The 27,145-nt window shown below is 44.1% G+C and overlaps 1 protein-coding gene across 1 annotated transcript in view; it reads right to left on the minus strand.

Annotated features, from left to right (window-relative positions):
- The window catches only part of LOC144499826 (mitogen-activated protein kinase 4-like), a 59,888-nt gene extending 33,427 nt beyond the window's left edge, over positions 1 to 26,461 (minus strand). Inside the window, exon 1 of the mRNA XM_078222357.1 lies at positions 25,916 to 26,461. Coding sequence (XP_078078483.1) covers positions 25,916 to 26,461 — 546 coding nt within the window. The remainder of the gene's footprint in view (positions 1 to 25,915) is intronic.
- Positions 26,462 to 27,145: the final 684 nt, after the last annotated feature.

Genomic DNA, 27,145 nt, shown 5'->3' on the forward strand with positions numbered 1-27,145 from the left:
CTGGGCACATTTTCAGCAGGAGGGTACGTAAAATAGGATGGGTACCCAGCTCACCAGCTTCCAACCCACACCTGAGCTCACTCCCATAACACAGTAGGTGGCAACCCATAGGCCAGGTTTAAAAAAACAATTAAAGGTTAACTGAGTTTGTTAACAAGTCAATTGACCTTGATAATACATCACCCATGCCATAATACGGTTGGCATGAGTAGGGAGACAAGATTTTGATTTTGATTTGATTAATTATTGTCATATGTATTAACAAACAGTTAAACGTATTGTTTCTTGCGCACTATACAGACAGAGCATACCGTTTATAGATAAGGAAAGGAGAGAGTGCAGAACATAGTGTTGCAGTCATAGCTAGGGTGTAGAGAAAGATCAACTTAATGCAAGGTAGGTCCATTCAAAAGTCTGATGGCAGCAAGGAAGAAGTTGTTCTTGAGTCGGTTGGTGCGTGACCTCAGACTTTTGTACCTCTTTCCTGACGGAAAAGGGTGGAAGAGAGAATGTCCGGAGTGCGTGGGGTCTTTGATTATGCTGGTTGCTTTTCTGCATTGTGCAGGCCATTAAAAAAAGTCTTCAAAAGGAAGGAAGGGGGGGGAGTTGACTATTACTGGGGGGAGACCTTTGCCTATCAGGGGCATCCCACCCTATAGGTAGTACCTCCTCTTCCTTCCTCCCCACCTGATCTCCAAAACCCAAGGCTCCATCCCTTTCCTAAGCTGGCCATCCTCTCCTGACCAATACCCCTGATCCACTGGACCTTTTTGGGACTGCTTGCAGTTGGGCAACATGGTGAAACAGTGGTTAGAACAGCTGCCTCACAGCGCCAGGGAACCTGGTTCGATTCTGGCCTCGGTTCACTGTCTGTGTGGAGATTGCACATTCTCCTCATGTCTGCGTGGGTTTGCTCCGGGTGCTCCGGTTTCCTCCCACAATCCAAAGATGTGCGGGTTAGGTTGATTGGCCATGCTAAATTGACCCTGGTGTCAGGAGATTAGCAGGGTAAATATGTGGGGTTACGGTAATAGGGCCTGGGTGGGATTGTGGTTGGTGTAGACTCGATGGGCCGCATGGCCTCCTTCTGCACTGTAGGGATTCTATGATTCCAGCAGCTCCCACTAATAAGCTCTTGGCACTGTAGGATTGCTGGAGCTGCTGGCCAATCAGAGAGGCTGTGGGTGGGCTTGCCCATGGGTTGTCTTCCATTCGTTTTGGGAAACCAATTAAACTAAATTAAACAAACTGAGGGACAAAACAAAAGGGGAAGCCCCTTAAAGGGATACTTCCTTCAACTAAAACAAATCACAAATGAAACTTAAAACATCAAACTAAATTTGTCAGATGATCTCTCTTTCAAGAGGGAAAGCTGACTGGTGATGATTTAACCTGAGGATCACCATACATCAGGCGAGGGGCTAGGTTGAGAAGGCTGGGCCTTCAATTGGACCCATGCTGTTGGCGTTGCTCTGCATCACGAACCAGCTGTCCAGCTAATGGAGCTAACCGGCCCCCTAAAAATATGGAATGCTTGCAAGTTGGCTTCCTGCCGACTTTCTTTCCGGAGTGTAAAAGGCAACCTTCGGCGTGGGATTTTATAGAATGGGATTTCAATATTGAAAAAAGGCAGCACCTGACAGTAACACGCCCCCAATTGCAGGGACGGCACGGTGGCACAGTGGTTAGCACTGCTGCCTCACAATGCCAGGGACCCGGGTTCAAATCCTGGCTTGGGTTATTGTCTGTGTGGAGTCTGCATGTTCTCTCTGTGTCTGCGTGGGTTTCCTCCGGGTGCTCTGGTTTCCTCCTACAGTCTGAAAGATGTGCTGGTTAGGTGCTTTGGCCATGCTAAATTCTCCCTCAGTGTACCCGAACAGGCGCTGGAGTCTGGCGACTATGGGATTTTCACAGTAACTTCATTGCAGTGTTCATGTAAGCCCTACTTGTGACACTAATAAATAAACTTTAAAAAAAATTCTTAGCTCTCAAATCAAATATTGGAAAAAATTTAGTTTTAGTTTTATTTAAAAATTGAAAATTGATGCCCCAATGCCCTACTGAAACCAGTGTAAAGGGTTTTTTGTCCCTTCCTTGTAAAACCTGACAACCAGTTGGAGAAGAATAGAAGACCACAGTTGAGTTTTAGTAATTACAAATTTCGATTTCCAGATTGCACCTCCAATTTGAAAAAAACACCTCCAAGTAAGATCCACCACCCGAATTAACAGCCAATTAATGTACAATTTACACACCCCATTATTTTAATGTTGTGGTTTCCAGAGAAGCTAATTCATCCTTTCTACCTTTCCTTTTGTGAATTTTGTGAGTAACTTCAGTGTTAGAAACAAGTACTCCCAGGTCATTCATAGCATACCTACTTTGGGCCAAATTCCCTGAGCAACTGAGGATGTTTCTGAGGCAGAGATTTTACTGGAGTCAGGGATTTACAGGGTCTCCAACCTTTTTGTAATGAAGAGCATTTCTTACAGGTGAAGTGTTGGGTATTTCTAAGTACGTTCCCTGTCCAATGCTGATGCATAAAGAGATGGAAATGGCAGGATGGCTCCATTGACTAGGAACCCACCAGTTCTACTGTACACTCTGTACAGATTACATTTCCATTATGCTGAGGTATTTGATATCCTGGCAGTGAAGCTCACAGTGCCAGTTTCCTGACAACAAATGATTGCAGAGAGATTAGTTGCAGTGAGGAAAGTAGCAGTGGCAAAATGAATCTACTTTGGAAAATAAATCGTTATTCTTTAGTTAAGATGAGCCATGCTCCCCAATCAATTAGTGTCGTGCCATTCTGGAATGTCTAGACTCAAAGGGTGGGTTACTCAAGGAGCATCCCAACCAGTACATCTTGTGCTGGGGTAGACTGGATGACCTAAGTACACATGGTGAAAGAGTGGGGCTCAAGGAATTCTGAGCCTCTCTATACCAAGAAGGTGCCTCAGTCAAAACTACAGAGAAGTATCACCTCATTGTGGCACCACCAGTTCCAGTATTTTGTGGCCATTTTGAGTAAGGTTGCCAATTTAATCCTAAATTAGAGACTTACAACCATTAGGAACTAGATTAAAATTGACCAAACTCAATTAATGTAGGACCTTGACAGTTGTGGAGAAGACTTAGGGCGGGATTCTTCATCCTCCCAGCTGCGTGTTACTCGGCGGTAGACGGTGGCATGCTGTTCGCTGGTGGTGGAATTCTCTGGTCCCGCCACTGTCAATGGGGTTTCCCATTGAGGCCACCCCATGCCACTGGGAAGCCTGTGGGTGGGGGTTTGCTGCAGTGGGACCAGAGAATCCTGCCAGCATGAACGGCCGGAGAATCCCAGCCTTAATATTTTAAGTGACGTTTATATGTTACATTTCCAATTGTGCGACTGTTACTATAGATGTCTGATAAAATTCTATCCAAAATTACTTTACAAGTACAACAGTGCCCCTTTAATTAAACATCTTTCAAAATAGAAAGGCATAATAAACATACATAAAGATAATGACTTATATTGTAAAACATTCCTTCAAATCCCTCCCCTCAATGTTCTCATTTCTTGAGTGTGTGTAATTACTGATGAGATCTGATTAGGTCAGGTAATTGTACTTGAACTACACTGGAGCTAGATCACTCCTACCTGCTTGAACCAGTTTTCTCTAAAAGTGTAGCCTTGATGACTGTGTCACATTTTTCTGCAATACAGTACAATAAAAATCAGTTACTGATAAAGTGAGAACTTCTCTGTAATTCTTACTGCTAAAGAATCTCAAGCACTTAATGTTTTCAAAGGAATATTGCAAAACAGCACTTTCTGAAAACAGCAACTGTGTGAGAAAATAAGGAACTAAATATACGTAGGCATTCCACTAAAGGCTCAATGTATAGTCGAAAATTAAAGCTTTGAAACTCAGCAATGTTCCTGTAAGAGACAGGTATTGGAAAAAATGACCAACAACATGACAGCTGCTCCACACTGCAGTATTTTCTGTTTTATTCCTCAGTCACTTTTGGCTTTTCTCCAGTGCATCAATGTCAGCTCACATCCTGTCACGATGTATGCCCTCTCTCATTCTCTCCTTTTCACTCACTTGCCTGACATGATCTCCTCCAATCAACGTTACTTGGAGCTCTGCTGCAAGCTGTGATGGAACTGTTTAAACACAAGGGCCAATTTCTCCAACCACCCAATGACCTTGGGACCACGGCACTTATTTGCACTTCGGCAGAGTGGGCAGCTGACCTGACCGGATTTGACAAGAATAACTCATTAATTTAATTATAATATAATCCTTGCGTGTTTACCACATGAGCAAAGCCATATGACAGCAGATGGGGAGAAGGGAAGGAATTCGGTCGCTGAAAGAGTTGTTGTTTATTTATGTTTTTTTAATGCCTTTGTTCTAATCCACTGAATCTGTATTATTGGAGGCCAGGGAAACCCATTTGCAATAATGGTTGATGATCCCATTGGCGGCATGGTAGCACAGTGGTTAGCACTGCTGCTTCACAGCTCCAGGGTCCCGGGTTCGATTCCCGGCTTGGGTCACTGTCTGTGTGGAGTTTGCACATTCTCCTCGTGTCTGCGTGGGTTTCCTCCGGGTGCTCCGGTTTCCTCCCACAGTCCAAAGATGTGCAGGTTAGGTTGATTGGCCAGGTTATAAAAATTGCCCCTTAGAGTCCTGGGATGCGTGGATTAGTGGGTAAATATGTGGGGGTAGGGCCTGGGTGGGATTGTGGTCGGTGCAGACTCGATGGGCCGAATGGCCTCCTTCTGCACTGTAGGGTTTCTATGATTTCTATGATCCCAGTTTGCAGCCAATAGATACGATGAAGCACCAGATAAGCATAGATCAGCTAGATAGTCAATATCTTTTCCCAAAGGTAGGGGGAATCTAAAACTAGAGGGCATAGGTTTAAGGTGAGAGGGGAGAGATACAAAAGGGTCCAGAGGGGCAATTTTTTCACACAGAGGGTGGTGAGTGTCTGGAACAAGCTGCCAGAGGTAGTAGTAGAGGCGGGTACAATTTTTGTCTTTTTAAAAGCGTTTACAAGTTACATGGGTAAGATGGGTATAGAGGTATATGGGCCAAACGCAGGCAATTTGGACTAGCTTAGTGGTTAAAAAAAAAGGGCAACATGGACAATTTGGGCTGAAGGGCCTGTTTCATGCTGTAAACCTCTATGACCAGCAGTTACATACAAGAACTGGGCTAGGTCTGTGGAAGCTTTACTGAACAGGCCAGCATGCATGTCCTCAATGATACTGACGTGTTACATTCTTCGCAAGTCTGCAATTAAGAAAGCTGTGGTCCTCCCAGCTGCAGTTGATGCAGAGAAAAATAAGGAAGCAGCCCACCATCTCCATGACAAGAAAGAGTTACCCTGGGGTGAGAGAAGATGGTACCTCAGCATCCTTTGTGGCAGAAAGAGGAGGCAGAACATCTTCAAAAACTGCTTCTACTAGACATTTGACAATAGTTCATCAGAAATTATTATTCAATGGATAATCTCACTACTTATAATAATTAACCAGACCAATAAATCAGGAAAAGAAAATTATAGCCACGATCATCAATTAAAGAGACATTTGCAGGCTTCAACACAAAGATGCAAAAGAAAATGAAAATAAATTTCTTTTGAAAAACATACTTATATTCACCACGGTCGTATTTCTATTCCTTATCATACTTTTCAACAAATTCCTTATTGAAATTCCATTCTAGCCCAGACTGCCTTTCTGGCCTTATTTCCATACTGGAATTGAAAATGAGATGTCATCCTGTTTTTTCAGGCTTCTGCCCTATGGAGAAGAGGCCTTAAAATTCAGGAAGGATAGGACAGAGGACGGATCCTCTTCTCACCAACCCTCACATCAAAGGGTATGTCTGGGAGAGTTCCTGGGAATTTTGCCCAGCACTCCATCCACAGTGGAACACTCCTAGAACCAGTGTGGGGTATCAGGAACACCACTTGCAGCCAAAGGCATTGATTACACTCAGAAAATCCCCTGAGAATCCATTGGGAACAGTGGAAAAAAAGTCACCTCTTTGTTGGGTTCTTCCCAAGCCTCCCTTTCAACCTTGGAATTATGTGGTGTAGTTCTGATTTTCAGAGCGAAACCAGAGTCACATAGGTATTGCACACCCTGCAGGTGCCTGGATTCTGCCTCAGTTACACAGATATCCTCATTTCCAGGATTTGGGACATATTGTGGCTGGGAGTAGAGCCCGATTATATTTCCACAAGTGCAGCAGGACCCCTGGAATTTCAGTACTCCTGAAATCACCCTTTATACTACTGACCACTGCTCCAAACCCACCGCGCATAAAGAGAAATTGGGGTGAGGTTGGGGCAAGTTCACGTGGAGATTCTGCCTTTCAGCACATTCAATGGCAGAAGAAAAATATCAGCCCCTTATCTCTTTCAGATCTTCCTAAACCCTCCCCCGAAACATTACTTATTCAAATTCCTCATTTTCTCTTCTATATTTTTCAGCCTTTGTGTTATCCCGCTCAATGGGACATAACCCAGATTTACCAATAATAAATAACCTCCAGCAACACTGATCCCAAAATGCTACTGTTTTGTCAAAACCATTTGAACCTTTGGCAACCAGCCAATTGGAAAGAGAATTTGGATTCTCCTGTAAATGACATGTAATTTCATAAACATATTAAAATGCATAAACAGGCTTGAAGTATCATTCAGCTGAATTTATGGACTTTGCTATCTTGCCTTATCAAACTATGGTGGGCTGATAAATGATAGACTTGACCTTCAGTCTCATCCTGCAGTAGTTGAGCTCATTCTCATTTTAACAATAAGCAGTAAGCCCAGCAGGTATTGCATCAATGTTAAACTTTTAAAACTAGTTAAACAACTACAGCATACAATAATTGCTAGAAACAAAAGACACTATTTGTACGTGGTGGAAACTTTCAAAGACTGGTATAAGGTCCTGGCACTGAAGTGGCACGGTGTATTTGAACATCAATATGCAATGAGAAAGGAGTGTCAAAATACAGCTTTGAATTTCCCACAATGCTGATCTCCCAATCCCTGCCACGTCATGGGTGGAGAGAATCACTGAAGAAAAGTAACCCTTGGCTCCTTTGTAGAAGCCAGTTATGAGCGATTTGGCTAGATAGCTGGGTACAAATTGCTTTCCCACATCCTCGATGGCAGTTACTGAGTGGACTCCAGAGAAAGACCCCTATTCTTCAGATATGAAGTGGCATGTATGCTTCCAGCCTTGAGAGCCTAATTTAGAGCTTGAACTATTGTTGCTGTGACAATTTTTTTGCCTGCTATAAATACCTTCTCAAATTCAGTGACACTGTCACTCCTACAAGTGGAAAGAGCACCTTATTTTTATGGGGGTTGACTCATTTTGCTCTCTGTCACAGAGACGTGATAATATTTTTAATGGAATTTAATGGGGCGGCATGGTTGCATAATGGTTAGCACTGCTGCTTCACAGCTCCAAGGACCTGGGTTCGATTCCCGGCTCGGGTCACTGTCTGTGCGGAGTTTGCACATTCTCCCCGTGTCTGCGTGGGCTTTCTCCGGCTTCCTCCCACAGTCCAAAGATACGCGGGTTAGGTTGATTGGCCAAGCTAAATTGCCCCTTAGTGTCCCAGGATGTGTAGATTAGAGGAATTAGTGGGTAAATATGAGGGTTAGAGGGATTAGCAGGTAAATATGTAGGGATACGGGGATAGGGCCTGGGTGGGATTGTTGTCGGTGCAGACTCGATGGGCCGAATGGCCTCTTTCTGCACTTCAGGGTTTCTATGGAATGCTTCTTCAATCTCTATGAAAGAATGAGGTCTGATACAGATCAATAAGCTGCTTTTATTTCACAGTGAACATATAGACGTTGTCAAACTCGTTTAATTCAAGCTGTACAACATATCTCCATCTAATGATACAAAACAAAAGACATGCCACACATACTTGCCTGGACATCCAGCATTATATTTTATAAACTAGTCGGACAATTTCAATATACTATAATTCCTAGAAAAAACTAGGGCTGGAATCTTCTGGAGGTGATGGCAGTTTTGGCCATTGGCTGGAAAGCTGGAGAGAGCCCAGAACCACCTCTTTCTGGGAAGACCCGCCACACCTTGTTCCACTCAGGCACTTGACAGTCAGCAACCGGCCTTTCCCTACGATCAAGGACCCTGGGTCAGAGGTCCTGTCTGCTGAGAGCTGCCAACCTCTACTGAAGGACAGCACCACCAGGGAGATGGCGGCTGCTGCCAGCACCATGTCCACCTAAGGCCGAGGTCTGGATCCCAGGCCCAGGTGTGCGATGGAGGGAAGAGATCGGTGGTGAGGGGGGATTGGCAGCACGGATTTGCTTGTCATGTTCCCTGCATGGCGAGACCCCACTCATCACTGGGTTAACACCAGCTGTGGTGGCAGGATGAGACCCTTAAATAGATATTAACTGTCCACTCTGGGGCCTCAATTGACAGTGAGGCATGAAAGTCGACCACAGGCCTTTTCACCTTGCACCCAGGAAAGGTGGCAGAGTTGGCATCTGCCATCTGCCTGCTCAATTAAATGCTCCCAGTACCAGCAAATTTGCAACGGAGGGGGCAAAACATTCCAACTATGGTGTCTTCCAATTGTTTCTCCAGAATCCCTGACATTCTGAATCTGATGTGGAGTTGCCGGTGTTGGACTGGGGTAGGCACAATAAGTAGTCTCACAACATCAGGTTAAAGTCCAACAGGTTTATTTGGTAGCACGAGCTTTCGAAGCACTGCCTCTTCTCACTCACTCACTCACTCACCTGATGAAGGGGCTGAGCTCTGAAAGCTCGTGCTACCAAATAAATCTGTTGGACTTTAACCTGGTGTTGTGAGACTACTTATTCCGAATCTGAATTTAAGAACATAAAAAATAGGAGCAGGAATAGGCCAGATGGCCCCTGAAGTCTGCTCTGCCATTCAACAAACTCATGAGTAATCCCTTGATTACCGCAATGTCCAAAAATCTATTTATCTCAGAAAATATAAGTCCAATTGGCTTAGCTTATCATAGGACAACCCTCTCATCTTAGGAACCAATCTCATGAAATTTCACTCTACCGTCTCCCAATGCATATTTGCCTTCCTTAGATGTGAAGCCCAAAACTGCACACAGTACTCAAGCACCGGAATTCTAACGCCTCGCCCGCTACAGAATCGGAGCGGACGAGGGGCAGACAACGGAATTTCTGGTCTCGCTTGAACGAGGTTGTAAAATCCTGTCCAAGGTGTGGTTTGCATAATTTAATAAGATGTTCTCATTCTTGTGCTCCAAACTCCTTGGAAAATATGCCATTTGGCTTCCTAATAGCCTGGTGTGCTGCATCTGCATGCTAAACTTTTGTGCTCCTTCTTGATTTGATTTATTATTTATTAATTATTTATTATTTAACATACAGTGAAAAGTATTGTTTCTTGCACGCTATACAGACAAAACATTGCATTCATAGAGAAGGAAATGAGAGAGTGCAGAATGTAGTGTTACAGTCATTGCTAGGGTGAAAGATCAACTTAATGCAAGGTAAGTCCATTCAAAAGTCTGACGGCAGCAGAGAAGAAGCTGTTCTTGAGTCGGTTGGTACGTGACCTCAGACTTTTTATCTTTTTCCCGAAGGAAGAAGGTGGAAGAGAGAATGCCCGGGGTGCGTGGGGTCCTTAATTATGCTGGCTGCTTTGCTGAGGCATCGGGAAGTGTAGATAGAGTCAATGGATGGGAGGCTGGTTTGCTGGATGGATTGGGCTACATTCACGATCTTTTGTAGTTTCTATGAGTATAGTGAAGTCTCTTGCCATTTAAAAGTTTCACGCCATTTAAAAATATCCTTTTTTTATTCCTAATACCAAAGCGAATAACTTTACACTTCTCCTTTTCCACCTTATACTCCATCTGACATTTGGTTGTTCATTGATTAACCTGTCTTTATCTCTTTGCAGCCTCTTTATGTCCCCACAGCTTATATTCCCATCTACCTTTGTATCATCAGCAAACTTGGATGCATTACTCTTGGTCTCTTTGTCTAAATCATTAACATAGATTGCAAATAACTGAGGCCTCAGCACGAATTCTTGTGGCACTCCACTAGTTCTGGTCTGCCAACTTGAAAGTGTCCTGTTTATCCTTACTCTCTGCTTCCTGTCCATTAACCAGTCCTCCCTCCATGCTAATATATTGCCCCCAACTTCAGGAGCCCTTATCATGCCTATTAACCTTTTGCGCGGCATCCTGTCAAATGCCTTTCAAGATCCAAGTATACTGCATCTACTGGTTCAGCTTTAGTTGCCCTACTGGTTACATCCCACAAAATTTGAATAAATTTGTCAAACACAATTTCTTTTCAGAAAGTCACGCTGACTTTGATCATACTGTGATTTTCTAAATGCATTATTGAGACTTCCTTAATAATAGGTTCTAACATTTTCCAGTTTACTGATGTCAGACTAACTAGCCTGTAATTCTGTGTTTGCTTTCTGCCCCTTTCTTGAATAACAGTGTTATATTTGCTAACTTCCATTGAATTTTGTAAAATTATAGCCAGTGCATCACTATCTCTGCGGATAACTCTTTTAGGAGGCTGGGATATAGGCCATCAGGCCTGTGGATTTGCCAATTTTTAGTCCCTTAAGTTTCTCTAATACTTTTCTCTGCTGATATTAATTATTTTCAAGTTCTTCACGTTTATTAACCCCTTGGTTATTCTATTTCTGCTATGAAATTTATTCTTCCACCGTGAAGACAAATAATATTTGTTCAATTTCCTTATTCCCCATGATAATTTCTTGTATGCCTCTAGACTCCACTTGGTTTCACTGATTGATTTGTCGCTGGCTGGGACTTTGATTATTTTGAATTAAATTGGAACTGGGCATCTAATTTCTGCAAAGCCCCCATTTCGAGCGTACTCATGAGGCTCCTTACTGTCTCTGATGAGAGCCTCAGCTGATTAAAGAAATAGCACAGCCAATAGGGCAGCTGGCTAGCAGCGATGCAGCAGGACCACAAGAGTAAATCCTTCACAAAAAATGTTAGTCACCCCATCCGTGCTAGATGGGCATAACATTGTTCAATTGCAAGTAGAGCTCCCTTTTCAAAATATCGTTGCTTTTGCATCTTCACACTCTTATCTCTGGAAAACAGTGCGAGGTAGTGGAAGGACTCACTAACGCATTGAAGCTCTGACAGGATGTGATGTGAATGCTCCTTCCATGGGGTTAACCCTCTCCAGCCAATAAGTGGTGAGTCCCACAGCTTATCTGATGAGCAGGAAGTCACCCACACCCATCCGATGCAAGCGTCCTCCTAGATGTCAAAGTAGTCGCAGTTCTGTGATACTATCTAGAACTATGTTCAAACCCTGCACCTTCAACTTAGAGGTGAGAATGCAAGTATTAAATTATGAATAGATTGTAATTAAAATCATACCGAAATTAAATACAAAACAACCAAACAGTACACACCAAATGAAATGCAAGCAAATGTGTCAATGTTACACTTCACACAGACTCCCTGTCCAACTAAACACAGCGTCAAATCAAACAGCAAGAAGTGAGTTATCAAATATAAATTCCTTCCTTACTAACAATGTTGCATCACAGGAGTGATCCACTGAAACTGGAGCTGAGGGAAGGCCATTGCATGGCCACTCCACTGCCCATCAGACATGTATAGTCATCAAAGGGTAGAAAATTTTCCCTTATTTTCTAAATGTGGTCCATTGGAGATAGGCAATGTAATGATCTCACTGAGGCCAGTCTTCCATCACTATCACCCTGTATTTACAACATGCTGCTCAGCGGTTGCAGTGTATGGGTCAAGCCCCAAGGTTCTTCGACTGCCGGCCTGAGTGGAGCCAACTGGTTTTAAACCCACCCCCCCACCGCTCCCGCTGCTCCTTTCCAACTGGGTGAGCCTCTGCTCACCTAATAGGGGAGCTTGTATTCTATGAGGCCCAGAGGAGACCTATTGACGATCGATCCCTGTGGCCATCACAATGGCAACATTAGGTGGAACTTTTTATTTTTGGGCAGAGTGGCGCAGCGGGTGGGAAAAGCAGTGTGGAGGCCGCGGCGGCCTCAAGGGGCAACATCACTCTGGAAGCTCCCAGTAACATGGATGTAAAAGGTGGGGACGCACTTTTACTGTGGGGGGGCGGGGGGGAGTGACTATTAGGTGTAAAGGCCTAATTGTAAGGAAAATTGTAAGCTTCGTCATAAGGAAAAAAGAAGCATACAATAGGTCTCGGCATCTAAAAACTGACAAAGCCCTTGAGGAGTACAGTGTAAGTAGGAAGGAACTTAAATGTGGAATTAGGAGGGCTAAGAGGGAAATGTCTTTAGCAAACAGGGTAAGGAGAATGCATATATTTTATGCATATATTAGGAACAAGAGGGTGACAAGAGAAAGAATAGGCCCACTCCAGGACAATGAGGGGAAGTTATGTTTGGAACCACAGGAAGTGGGTGAAATCCTTAATGAATACTTTGTATCGGTATTCACCAAGGAGAAGGACATAACGGATGTTGAAGTCAGGGATAGGTGTGTGAACGCTCTAGAGAACGCCAATATATCAAAGGAGGAAGTGTTGAGTATCCTAAATTAAGTTAGACAAGTTCCCGGGGCTGGATGGGATCTATCCCAGGTTACTGCGGGAGGCAAGAGAAGAAATAGCTGGGGCCTTAGCAGATATCTTCACATCCTCTTTGACCACAGGCAAGGTTCCAGAGGACAGGAGAATGGCCAATGTTGTTCCCTTGTTTAACAAAGGAAGCAAGGATAATCCAGCAAATTCTAGGGCAGTGAATCTGACATCAAGGGTGGAGAAGCGCTTGAAGAAGATACTGAGGGACAGGATATATATACATTTAGAGGAAAATAGACCAGTTAGTGACAGGCAACATGGTTTTGTACAGGGAAGGTCATGTCTCGCCAACTTGATTGAGTTTTTTTGAAGAGGTGACAAAGAAAATTGATGAGGGAAGGGCTGTGGATGTAGTTTATATGGACTTTAGTAAGGCGTTTGACAAGGTCCCACATGGCAGACTGGTACAAAAACTAAAACCACATAGGATTCGGGGTGGGCTGGCTAGATGATACAGAATTGCCTTGGTTATAGAAGACAAGAGAGTAGTGGTGGAAGGGTGTTTTTCAGAATGGAGATCTGTAGTTAGTGTTCCGCAGGGATCAGTGCTGGGACCTCTGTTGTTTGTAGTATATATAAACGATTAGGAGGAAAATGTAGGGGGTCTGATTAGTAAGTTTGGCGGAGTTGCTGATAGTGCCAAGAATTGTCAGAGGGTACCACAGGATATAGATAGATTGGAGACTTGGGCACAGAAATGGCAGATGGAGTTTAATCCGAATAAATGCGAGGTGATGCATTTTGGATGATCAAATTTAGGTATGGATTATACTGTAAATGGCAGAACCCTTAGGATCATTAACATACCGAGAGATCTGTGAGTGCAGGTCCACAGTTCCCGAGAAGTGGCAACACAGGTGGCCAAGGTGATTAAGAAGGCTTGCCTTTATCAGCCAGGACATTGAATACAGGAGTTGGGAAATCATGTTACAGCCAAATAAAACCTTGGTTGGGGCGCATTTGGAATTTTGCATGCAGCTCTGGTCACTGCACTATCAGAAGGACATGGAAGCTTTGGACAGAGTGCAAAGAAGGTTCACTCGGATGTTGCCTGCTCCCTTGGCTATGAGGAGAGGCTGAATAAACTAGGATTGTTTTCATTGGAAAAAAGGAGGCTGAGGGGAGGTCTACAAAATTATGAGAGTCATCGACAGGGCTTTTTCCTAGGGTGGAAGTGTCAATTACAAAGGGCACAGGTTCAAGGTGAGAGGGGAAAGTTTAAGGGAGATGCATGGGGGAAGTTTTTCATGCAGAGAGTGGTGGGTGCCTGGAACGCGCTGCCAGAGGATGTGGTGAAAGCAGACACATTAGCAACATTTATGAGGCATCTGGCTGGGCACATGAATAGGGAGGAAATAGAGGGATACAGACCGAATAAGGGCAGAAGGTTTTTTTTTAGTTAGGGCATCATGATCGGCACAGGTTTGGAGGGCCGAAGGGCCTGTTCCTGTACTGTACTTTGCTTTGTTCTTTGATATTATTTATATTTATATTTAAATACATTCAAATGGGAAACCCGATGTTCAATGTCAGGATTCCCATTGTGTCATTGGCAGGGACGGGACAATAAGAATGGAAAATCCTGCCGGTGTAAACTCCTGAGGGATTCCCGCCACTGATCCCACCCCTTGAAAACGGGAGGGGAAAATCCTTCCATTGCATTTTTCCTTGAAATCCCCTTATCCTTATCTTGTATTGCAGGCACACAAAGCAGTCCCATGACTGGCACATTCCCCAATGCTCATAACCCGAAACACATTTGGGATTGCTGATAGCTTGCTCTGTAAGTCAAAAGTCACAGTGATATGTGCTATTGGCTCTAAGCTCCTTAATTAGTAAATACTCAATCTGACATCAGTTCCCAGTGACATTTGTTTGGTACAATTAGTCTCATCAGTAATACACAATTAACTGGAGAATAGGCAAAATCTCATTTAAATATCTTCAACCTGTGAAGCTTCTCGTACAGTACATTTCATTCCACTCCAATGTGTAAATAATGAGCAGATATTTCTGTGTACTGCACCTTCAGCAGGTCATAGAATGCAGCATGTTGATTCAATCTGTCCTTTTCTGTTTCACATCCTCACATTGGTGCTGCACTGAATGATTTATAAAGCCACAGTGGGAGTATTGCAGGACACAGTATGAATTCCTCTTATATCCAAAGCCCTGAAGAAAAATTACAATGCTGTGGTACACAGAATGCTCGCTTATAATTTCAGTCATGTTTCAATGCAATACTCATTTTTGTCCCCTTAATGGAGATTACTGTTTGTGTCTTGTGAGATGCTTCATCTATGCAAATGAGGAATGCAAAGATTTAATCATGACTATTTTATAGAACTTAGAACAGTACAGCACAGAACAGGCCCTTCGGCCCACGATGTTGTGCCGAGCTTTATCTGAAACCAAGATCAATCTATCCCACTCCCTATCATCCTGGTGTGCTCCATGTGCCTATCCAATAACCGCTTAAATGTTCCTAAAGTGTCTGACTCCACTATCACTGCAGGCAGTGCATTCCACACCCCAACCACTCTCTGCGTAAAGAACCTACCTCTGATATCCTTCCTATATCTCCCACCATGAACCCTATAGTTATGCCCCCTTGTAATAGCTCCATCCACCCGAGGAAATAGTCTTTGAACGTTCACTCTATCTATCCCCTTCATCATTTTATAAACCTCTATTAAGTCTCCCCTCAACCTCCTCCGCTCCAGAGAGAACAGCCTTAGCTCCCTCAACCTTTCCTCATAGGACCTGCCCTCCAAACCAGGCAGCATCCTGGTAAATATCCTTTGCACTCTTTCCAGCGCTTCCACATCCTTCTGATAGTGAGGTGACCAGAATTGCACACAATATTCCAAATGTGGTCTCACCAAGGTCCTGTGCAGTTGCAGCATAACCCCACGGCTCTTAAACTCCAATCCCCTGTTAATAAAAGCTAACACACTATAGGCCTTCTTCACAGCTCTATCCACTTGAGTGGCAACCTTTAGAGATCTTGGATAATTTATTGGCTGGATGACAAAAAGAAATGTGGAAAGAGGAGAAACCAGTCATTCCATCAAGCCATGTGTGATGATTTGTGGAAGATTAACGTAATGGATCTTGGGATCCATTCCTATGCTGAATGGAAGGTTCAGGCCATTGATCTTACTTTTTAATGAGCTCTTAACAGGTTTTTAAAAGTTAAAAATCAATCCATTTTAATTTTTAGAATGGTGGGCAACTTCATTCTGAATTCTTATGCCTGGAAATACAGACATAAAATTTTAAAGTGTAATTAAGTCAGAATTAATGGGCAATTAGCCCAAATTCTCACTGGCACCATGCATTCCATTTGAAGTAGTGAACGCTTGGGAATTGCTTTAGTTGGTCCACCACAACTTTCAGGTTAACGCATTAAAGTGCATGCGCTCTGGTAGGGCATTACCGACATCCTGTAGTGCTACAGGTATCACAACATTTTCCCCAATATATTTCTCTAATTTCCTCCCTTACTTGAGATTTTCTTTATTCACTCTTTTCCTTTCTATATGCTTTTTCTACTTGTTCTTACCTGGGTCAGCTGAAATTTAAATTCAATTAATAAAATCTGAAGCTGAAAAGACGGAGCCATCAATTTCACACTGCCTCATTTGACTCACCAATGCCCTTTAGGGAAGGAAATCTGCTGTCTTTACCTGGTCAGGCTTGCATGTGACTCCAGATACAGCAATGTGGTTGACTCTTCATCCTCTGGCCTACTTGCAGTTCCAGCAGTGACCACTACTCAGTTCTGGAGCAGTTGGGACAGCTGCCGGTTAATGTGATTACCCAGCAACTCTCTGGACAGGTAGGACAGGTAGATAGGTGGACCGCGAAGAGGGGCAGGCAAGTAAGACCGGAGTCTCCTGTGGCTATTCCCCTCTCAAACAGCTTTAGCATTTTGGATAATGTTGGGGGGATAGTCTCTCAGGGGAAGATACCAGCAGCAGCCAGGCCTATGACAACACACCTACAGGCATGTAGAGACGCAAAGACTGGTTAGGGACAGTCAACATGGCTTTGTGAGTGGAAAATCATGTTTCACAAATCTGATTGAGTTTTTTGAAGGGTTAACCAAGAAGGTAGATGAGGGCAGTGCAGTTGATGCTGTCTACATGGGCTTTAGCAAGGTCTTTGACAAGGTACCGCATGGTTGGTTGTTGCATAACGTTAAATCTCACGGGATCCAGGGTGAGGTATCTAAATGGATACAAAATTGGCTTCTTGACAGAAACCAGAGGGTGGTTGTAGAGGGTTGATAACAGATGCAATTGGAGCCAATCTTTCCTGTTTTACATTTATTTAGAGTGAAGCATACACCTTCTAACAAAACCACCCCAAAGTTTCAATAAGTGTTCGCTTATTTGTGTTCACCAATTGACACCATCCACCTGCATATAACTGAACACAATTGAGATGTTACCACTTACTCCGGTTGTTTTTCAAACTGGAGGCCTGTGACCAGCAGTATGCCTCAGGGATCAGTGCTGGGTCCATTGTTATTTGTCATTTATATTAATGATTTGGATGAGAATATAGGAGGCATGGTTAGTAAGTTTGCAGATGACACCAAGATTGGTGGCATAGTGGACAGTGAAGAAAGTTATCTCCGATTGCAACGGGATCTTGATCAATTGGGCCAATGGGTTGACGAATGGCAGATGGAGTTTAATTTAGACAAATGAGAGGTGATGCATTCTGGTAGATTGAACCAGGGCAGGACTTACTCAGTTAATGGTAGGGCACTGGGGAGAGATACAGAACAAAGAGATCTAGGGGTACATGTTCATAGCTCCTTGAAAGTGGAGTCACAGGTGGACCGAGTGGTGAAAAAAGCATTCGGCATGCTTGGTTTCATTGGTCAGAACATTGAATACAGGAGTTAGGACGTCTTGTTGAAGTTGTACAAGACATTGGTAAGGCCACACTTGGAATAGTGTGTGCAATTCTGGTCACCCTATTATAGGAAGGATATTATTAAACTAGAAAGAATGTAGAAAAGATTTACTGGGATGGTACCGGGACTTGATGGTTTGAGTAAGAAGGAGAGACTGGATAGACTGGGACTTTTTTCTCTGGAGCGTAGGAGGCTGAGGGGTGATCTTATAGAGGTCTAATAAATAATGAGGGACACAGATCAGCTTGATAGTCAATATCCTTTCCCAAAGATAGGAGAATCTAAAACTAGAGGGCATAGGTTTAAGGTGAGAGGGAAGAGATACAAAAGTGTCCAGAGGGGCAATTCTTTCACACAGAGGGTGGTGAGTGTCTGGAACAAGCTGCCAGAGGTAGTTGTAGAGGCGGGTACAATTTTGTCTTTTAAAAAGCATTTAGACAGTTGCATGGGTAAGATGGGTATGGAGGGATATGGGCCAAATGTGGGCAATTGGGATTAGTTTAGGGGTTTAAAAAGAAAGGGCAGCATGGACAGGTTGGGCCGAAGGGCCTGTTTCCATGCTGTAGGCCTCTATGACTCTATGACATCTGGTTCTGCTGTAGAGCAGGGTCAGGCTAAGTCCAAGGACTTAAGTGTAAATGTAGGTACTGGGGAAAAAAGTGAGACTGAGATAAACATAGCACAGAGTAAGAGCAGGCAGAGAGAAACTGCAGGGCTCAGTGGTACTGTAGGTCTGGAGTGCCTTTGCTTCAACACAAGAAGAACAACAGGTAAAACGGATGAACTGAGAGCCTGGATTACTGCATGGAATTATGATGTTATTGCAGTTACAGAGACATGGTTAAAGGAGGGACAGGACTGGCAGCTTAACATTCCGGGATATCGTTGTTTTAGACGGGACAAAAGGTGAAACATAAGGGATGGAGGAGCTGCGTTGCTGATTAGGGAGCACATCACAGCTGTGTTGAGGGAGGACAAATTGGAGGGATCTTGTATTGAGACATTATGGGTGGAGCTCAGGAATAAGAAGGGTATCACAATGTTGGGAGTGTACTACAGACTTCCCAACAGCCCGCAGGAAACAGAGGAGCAGCTGTGTAGTCAGATGCTGATAAGGTGTGAAAAAAGCAGGGTAGCTGTGGTGGGTGACTTTAACTTCCCCCATATTGACTGGGAATCCCTTACAGCCAGGGGCTCGGATCGAGAGCAATTTGTTAGATGTGTCCAGGAGGGCTTTTTGATACCAATCCAACCAGGGAGGGGGCCATATTAGACTTGGTATTGGAGATTGAGCCGGGCCAGGTGATCAATGTTTCAGTGGGGGAACATTTTGGCTTAGCGACCATAATTCCATAAGATTCCATAAGATTTCGGTTAGTTATGGATAAGGACAAGAGTGGTCCTCGGGTGTGGTGCTTAATTGTGTGAGGGCCAATTACATCCAGGAACTGGGGAATGTGGATAGCGAGCAGCGATTTGAGGACAAATCCATGTCTGGAATGTGGGAGGCTTTTAAAGGCCAGTTGATTGAAGTGCAGGCCCGGCATGTCCCTGCAAAAATGAAGGATAGAAATGGCAGGACTTGGGAACCATGGATGACAAGGGGAATTGTAAGCTTAGTCAAAAGGGAAAAGGAAGCATTCGATAGGTCTAGGCATCTAAAAACTGACACAGCCCTCGAAGAGTACAGTGAAAGTAGGAAGGAACTTAAACGTGGAATTAGGAGGGCTAGATGGGGCCATAGAGTCTTTAGCAAACAGGGTCAAGGAGAAGCCCAAGGCTTTTTATGCATATATTATGCACAAGAGGGTAGCAAGAGAAAGAGTAGCCCGCTCCAGAATAACAGAAGGAAGTTATACATGGAACCACAGGAAGTGGGTGAAATCCTTAATGAGTAGCTTGTATCGGTATTCACCAAGAAGAAAGACATGACGGATGTTGAGGTCAGGGATAGGTGCTCTAGAGAACGTCAATATATTGAAAGAGGAAGTGTTGAGTATCCTAAATTAAGGTAGATAAGTCGCCGGGGCCAGATGGGGTCTATCCCAGGGTACTGTGAGAGGCAAGGGGAGAAATAGTTGGGACCTTAACAGATATCTTCACAAGCTCTTTAACCACAGGTGAGGTTCCAGAGGACTGGAGAATGGCCAATGTTGTTCCCTTGTTTAAGAAAGGAGGCATGGATAATCCAGCAAATTATAGGCCGGTGAGTCTGACATCAGTGTTGGGGGAGCTTTTGGAGAAGATACTGAGGGACAGGATATATGCACATTTGGAGGAAAATGGACTAGTTAGTGACAGGCAGCATGGTTTTGTATGGGGAAGGTCACATCTTACCATCTTAATTGAGTTTTTTGAAGAAGTGACAAAGAAAATTGATGAGCGAAGGGCCGTGGATGTAGTTTATCTGGACTTTAGTAAGGCGTTTGACAAGGTCCCACAAGGCAGACTGGTACAAAAACTAAAACCACATGGGATTCGGAGTGGGCTGGCTAAATGTATACAGAACTCGCTTGGTTAAAGAAGACAAAGATTAGTGGATGAAGGGTGTTGTTCAGAATGGAGATCTATCACTAGTGGTGTTCCGCAGGGATCAGAGCTTAGACCTCTGTTGTTTGTGGTATATATAAACAATCTAGAGGAAAACGTGGGTGGTCTGATCAGTAGGTTTGTGGCTGACACAAAGATTGGTGGAGTTGCTGATAGTGCCAAGGATTGTCAGAGGATACAACAGGATATAGATAGACTGGAGACTTGGGCACAAAAATGGCAGTTGGAGTTTAATCCTGACAAATGCGAGATGATGCATTTTGGATGATCAAGACACGATGGATAGTCAGAGGCTTTTTCCTAGGGTGGAAGTGTCAATTACAAGGGGAGGCAGATTCAAGATGAGAGGGGGAAAGTTTAAGTGTGGGAGAGGTTCTTCATGCAGAGAGTGGTGGGTGCCTTGAACGCTTTGCCAGAGGATGTGATGGAAGCAGGCACATTAGCAACATTTAAGAGGCATCTGGATGGGTACATGAATAGGGGGTAAGGGTTATTTAGGGCATCATGATCGGCACAGGCTTGGGGGGGGTGGGGGGTGGGGGGGTGGGGGTGGGGGGGTGGGGGCGAAGGGCCTGTTCCTGTGCTGTACTTTTCTTTGTTCTTTGAATGCAAAGAGGGGATATGAAAAAGCTCTGGCTGGTAAAAGTAGGGAAAATCCCAAGATATTCTCTAAGTATATCCATGGGAAGAGGACAACCAGGGAAAAAATAGGGCCCATTAGGGACCAAGGGGGTAATCTGTGGGTGGAACCAGAGGGCATTAGTAGAGCATTGGATGAATACTTCACCCAAGTGAATGAGGATGATGGAGAATAGGTGAATCCCACCTGACAGATACTGCCAGCGCCAGTGGAAAACACTCCTCTGTTTTCCCTGCTGGTGTGGGCACTTAGTCCCAATTTGAGAGAATGGCAGCCAGGGCTAATGGAGGTCAGTGCGAGCAGAAGCAAGGTTTACTGTGATTCAGGATATAGCTGTCACTGATTCAGACATGCTGAAAGTTTATAAAAGGAGGAGCTCAGACACAAGAGAGAGTGTTTTAGAAGACAAGTCTTGAGCTAATAAAAGCAGGAAAACCTTTGATGGTGTTGGAGGTGAAGGAGGGATGAAGCTGGATATTGTTGCAGAAGTGAAAATATGCTGTCTTGGTGACGGATAGGTTACAGCTCAGGGTCAAACCGAACATTGTGATTCAGTTTGAGTGCAGTAGCTGGAAAGGAAAATGCAGCCTTGATCAGGAGAATCTATTTTTGGCAGGACCTGAATAAGATGGCTTCATTTTCCCAATACTCAATGGGAAGGAGACCTGGCTAATTGATATCAGATAGGATGTCTGATTGCACACAACGCGGCAGTGGAATTGAGGCCAGCAGTGAAGGTTGAAATGGATCCTTAGGGTACATAGAGTTGGCCCTGGGGTGGGAGGAGCAATGATTATTGGAAATATGAAGACATCACAGGGATAAACAAGGGCCATAGCTCAGAGATAGTGACGTTGGATCACAGAAAACAGGCCAGTAAGGGACAGCACACCATGATTGCAATTGTGGAGGATTTCATCAATGACTTTGACTAAGGTGGTCTTGGAAGGGCATACTGTAAGGATTCAAAGAGGGAGCAGTAGGGCAACAACAGAGCAGTATGGCAACAACACACTCATGTCCTTTGTGGAGAGAAGCCAGGTTTGATTCAGTGTTGGTAGATGTGAAGGATACAGCAACTGAAGGTGAATTTGTTGAAGGATGGCACAGGTGGTGGGAGGAGGGAGGGCTGTATTAAAGAACAAAGAAAATTACAGCACAGGAATAGGCCCTCCAAGCCAGCACTGACCATGCTGCCCAACTGAACTAAAGCCCCCTGATGGAAGCACTTTTCAAGCAGAGGGTACCTAAGCAAAAGAACCAATTTATTTATCAACAAGTTTGGGGGAATGATTCTATATCCAGAAAGTTAATGCTGTCACAGAGCCAGCTATTTTGTTGGTTTTTGTTTAACATAAAAATCTAATTAGTTTTTCGACAGTGATAAACAGAGCTCTAAGGGTAAGTGTGTCAGATTTTGTCAGCCAAGAAGGAATGGAACAATATCATTCACATTTGCTAGTATTATGTTAAACTCCTCGGGGTGTATTGCTACCTGAAAGGCACAAAATAAATGCAGGTTGTTGCTATGTCACTTGAAGCCTATAATGCTCTCAAAATGTTTCATTTGCAATTGTAAGTAACTCGTAAAAAATAATATGCTGTTGCCTTATTTTCGTACGGTAAGGTTAGTTAAAGTGCCAGGAGATCAGATCCTATTTGGTTCAATACATGCTGCAGTAAATTTAGTCATGACGTGGAGATGTCAGCGTTGGACTGGGGTAAACACAGTAAGAAGTCTCACAACACCAGGTTAAAGTCCACTAGCTTTTGGTGTGCTGCTCCTTCATCAGGTAAGTGGGAGTTCTGTGAACTTTAACCTGTTGGACTTTAACCTGGTGTTGTGAGACTTCTTACTGTAAATTTAGTCACCAGCGTAAGTGGGATATGACTCAATGAGTTGACGTGCAACTGACCTACACATTCACTGTAAAAGATGGGTTGTGTTTGAAACAAAAGTTTTTCCTAAAGAATGATTGTCCCTTGCCCCCAATATTCTCATGTTGTCTTCTGAAACTACTAATGTACAGGGTATTGCCCTATTTCTGTAACTGTGTCCAAGTAACAACTGTTCAAATCTGAGTCTAAATATTCAGAGGATAAAATTCCTCTGGTACAGACAAACATACAGATGAGGTGCAGGTGTCGGCTATTCGGCCCCTTGAGTCTGTTCCGCCATTCAATAAGATCAGGGCTGATCTGATTGTAACCTGAACTCCACATTCCAACCCATCCCCAATAATAGTTCATCCCCTTACTTGACAAAAATCTATCCAGCTCTGCCTTAAACATATTCAAAGCATCTTCTTCCACTACTTTTTGAGGAAGATATTTCCAAAGACTCAACCGTCTGAGAGAAATAGGGCGGCACGGTAGCAAAGTGGTTAGCACTGCTGCTTCACAGTTCCAGGGAACTAGGTTCGATTCCTGGCTTGGGTCGCTGTCTGTGTGGAGTTTGCACATTCTCCTCGTGTCTGCATGGGTTTCCTCCGGGTGCTCCGGTTTCCTCCCACAGTCCAAAGATGTGCGGGCTAGGTTGATTGACCATTCTAAATTGCCCCTTAGTGTCCCGGGATGCATAGGTTCCAGGGATTAGTGGGTAAAATATGTAGGGATATGTGGATAGGGCCTGGGTGGGATTGTGGTCAGTGCAGACTCGATGGGCCGAATGGCCTCTTTCTGCACTATAGGATTCTATGATTCTATGAAAAAAAATTCTCCTAATCTCTGTTTTAAATGGGTGACTCTTTATTTTTAAACAGTGACCCCTTGTTCTAGGTTTACCACAAGAGGAAACACCCTCTCCACATCCACCCTGTCAAGCCCCCTCAAGATCTTCTATGTGTGCAGCGGGGAGGGGATTGTGTAATTTGCTCAGATCGCTGACAGAAATCATAGAAAGAAATCATAGAAACCCTACAGTGCAGAAAGAGGCCATTCGGCCCATCGAGTCTGCACCGACCACAATCCCACCCAGGCCCTACCCCCATATTCCTACGTATTTTACCCACTAATCCCTCTAACTTACGCATCCCAGGACACTAAGGGGCAAATTTAGCATGGCCAATCAACCTAACCCGCACATCTTTGGACTGTGGGAGGAAACCGGAGCACCCGGAGGAAATCCACGCAGACACGAGGAGAATGTGCAAACTCCACACAGACAGTGACCCGAGCCGGGAATCGAACCCAGGTCCCTGGAGCTGTGAAGCAGCAGTGCTAACCACTGTGCTACCGTGCCGCCAAGACCAAGACCAAGTGACAACAGGTTCCCCTCCTGAAAAGACATGAGTAAATCTGCGGAACTTTTACTGCAGTGAATCATAGAATCATAGAATCCCTACAGTGCAGAAGGAGACCATTCGGCCCATCGAGTCTGCACCGACCACAATCCCCATAACCCTATTTATTTATCCTACTAACCACCTGACACTAGGGTCAACTTAGTATGGCCAATCAACCTCACCTGCACATCTTTGGACTGTGGGAGGAAACCTGAGCACCCGGAGGAAACCCACGCAGACATGGAGAGAATGTACAGACTCCACACAGACAGTGACCCAAGCCGGGAATCGAACCTGGGTCCCTGGCGTTGTGAGGCAGCAGTGCTAACCACTGTGCCACCCTGCCGCCCCAAACACAGCTTCACAGTCACCTTTACCCATACTTATTACCAGCCATTCATTTATAGATTTCTTTTACTATCGTTGACCCTGAATTATTAGTCCAAGCCCCTGGATTATATCCCAGCGACATACACACTTTGCTGCTGTACCATTTCAGAATCCTGATTGGTTTGGGGAGACAGGTAAGGTTTCTACTCCGCCCCTCGTGTCTGCAGCCAGCTTTCAGGGCACGTCTGGAGCTATCCCAGAAATTACAACCATTATATCTTCCTTCATTCCAAACATAAAATCATGAAGGCTGACTGCATGAGTTCCATACTATGTTTTAATGAACAAAGATAAGCAAAATACCACACTTTGTTTCTCCACAGAAGGAAGCACTTAAGATTTTTAAACCTGAGTTCAGTTCAGGGCCTCTAGATTCTTTCCGAAGAGCAGCAAGATACCATGATGATTTTTGACATTTCATCTTACATGGGTAAGATGGGTAGAGAGGGAAATGGGCCAAATGCGATAAATTGGGACTGGCTTAGTGGTTAAAAAAAAAGGGCAGCATGGACAAGTTGGGCCAAAGAGCCTGTTTCCATGATGTAAACCTCTGTGACTCTGGTTTTGGATCACCCACCCTCATTATTAAGATGACCCCCATGCCTGAGATGTGGAACGTGGTCAATATCCTCAGCGATTGATGGTCATGTGTCTAACCCCTGCCACACATCTGGTGGTGGTGCAGGAGACCTGGAAATTTAGACCCTATATATCAGTGGATTATTTGATTATGGACAATGTCATGCAGCGCTTTTGTATTGAAGGACTGGGGGTACATTAGCTTCCTCTATCAGCTGAGCCTTTTAGTGTTAATAATCATAGAATCATATAGTGCAGAAGAGACCCTTCAGCCCATTGGGTCTGCGTCAACACATGAGAAACACTTGAACTCTCATCTACCAGCACTTGGCCCATAGCCTTGAATGTTACGACATACCAAGTGCTCATCCAGGTACTTTTTAAAAGATCTGAGGCAACCCGCCTCTACCACCTTCCCAGGCAGCGCATTCCAGACCGATACCACCCTCTGGATAAAAGAATCTACCCTCACATCCCTCCCTAAACCTCCTGCCTCTCACCCTGAACTCGCATTCCCCTGTAACTGACCATCCGTAAACCCAATGTCAGAATCTACAATTCTGCCTTTAAGGCAAGGGAGCTTGTTTCACTTATATTTAAACAGGATGCTGGCTCTATGCATTTTGCCACAAGCTGTCTGTATACAGAATGTTCAGCGCACCAACAGAGACCTACTGCTGCCCAGTGCTCTTGAGCTTAAAAGCAAGAAGTTGGTACATAAATGTTTTTTCTATCTCTCTGTAGGCAAGTATAAAACATCCCATTGTTTTCTATCCTAATCAATTCAATTTAGCAGCTAACAGTGCAATTTCCCTCGGTATTGTGTTAAACCAATGGATGTTAATGTAACTCACTTACTTTGTGTGAATAATGTGGATCCACAATTCTCGCCAATCCAAAGTCACCAATTTTCAACACAAGGTCTTCAGTGTTGATAAAGATATTGGCTGGCTTTAGATCTCTGTGAAGAATGTTAGCTGAGTGGATATACTTGAGTCCTCGAAGTAGCTGGTACATAAAAAGCTTAGCATGTTCCTCTGAGAGAGATCCCTGCTCCAAAAGGCGGGCAAGGTCTGTGTCCATGTGTTCTTGGACTATGTATACCACACTCAGCCTGCAGACGTCGCGAGGTATATCGCTTCCCTTGGGGCCGAGGACCTCAAAAACCTTTACAATGTTGTCATGATCCAATCGACGGATGATTTTGATCTCTCGCAGAGCATGCTTGATACTGCGAGAATCGCTAATAGTGATCTTCTTCACTGCAACCTTACGGTAGCTTTGGCTGTCTATTGCTGCAAACACCAATCCATTGGCACCATAACCCAAAGGTTTCAACTCAATGTAACGGACACCTAGATCAAACCCGTGGATGTGGGTGATGCAGTCAAACTTTTCTGCCATTGTCCTAGTCAATTAATGTCTCAAGGTGGTGGTTAGTCTTTCTTCTCATCCAGAAGCCTTTAGAAATATTTGAATCCTTTTTTCCAAAGAGTGATAACGTTAAATGGAAGAGGTCCTCCCAGTGTTGTGCTGAAAAAGGTTATCTTCAGTTGGCTTGCCCTCAGTTGACAAGTTCTATGGATGTTGCGTGCCTGCATGGATTTCCATGAAGCTGTGCAGTAACACAGGCAGACATGCATTCATCTTGTTCAACAGTAGCTCTGCTGCTGTTCTTCACAGCTCATTGAGATTTTTATTGCCATTTGCTTCTGCCAATGTTACGCAAACAACTTGGCTTTGTGCCACACCAAGTCACCTCCTGGAAGAGAAAAAGAATTTACAGAAAATCTCCTGTGACTGGACACAGAAATTATCACAATAACACAGAAATAAAAGGACAATCAAATACTAAGATCAGCAAATCAAAATAAACAATAACTAGTTAAGGAAATAGTGATGTAACGGAATTAAAAATAGAGGAACTCTGTTTTCCAAAATTATTACAGGTTCCTTCAATGATTCAATGGGCGGCACAGTGGTACAGTGGTTAGCACTGCTGTCCCACAGCAAGAAGTTTAACAACACCAGGTTAAAGTCCAACAGGTTTATTTGGTAGCGCCAGGGACCTGGGTTCAATTCCGGCCT

This window comes from Mustelus asterias, chromosome 1, assembly GCF_964213995.1.
Source record: "Mustelus asterias chromosome 1, sMusAst1.hap1.1, whole genome shotgun sequence".
NCBI classification, from domain to species: Eukaryota; Metazoa; Chordata; class Chondrichthyes; order Carcharhiniformes; family Triakidae; genus Mustelus; species Mustelus asterias.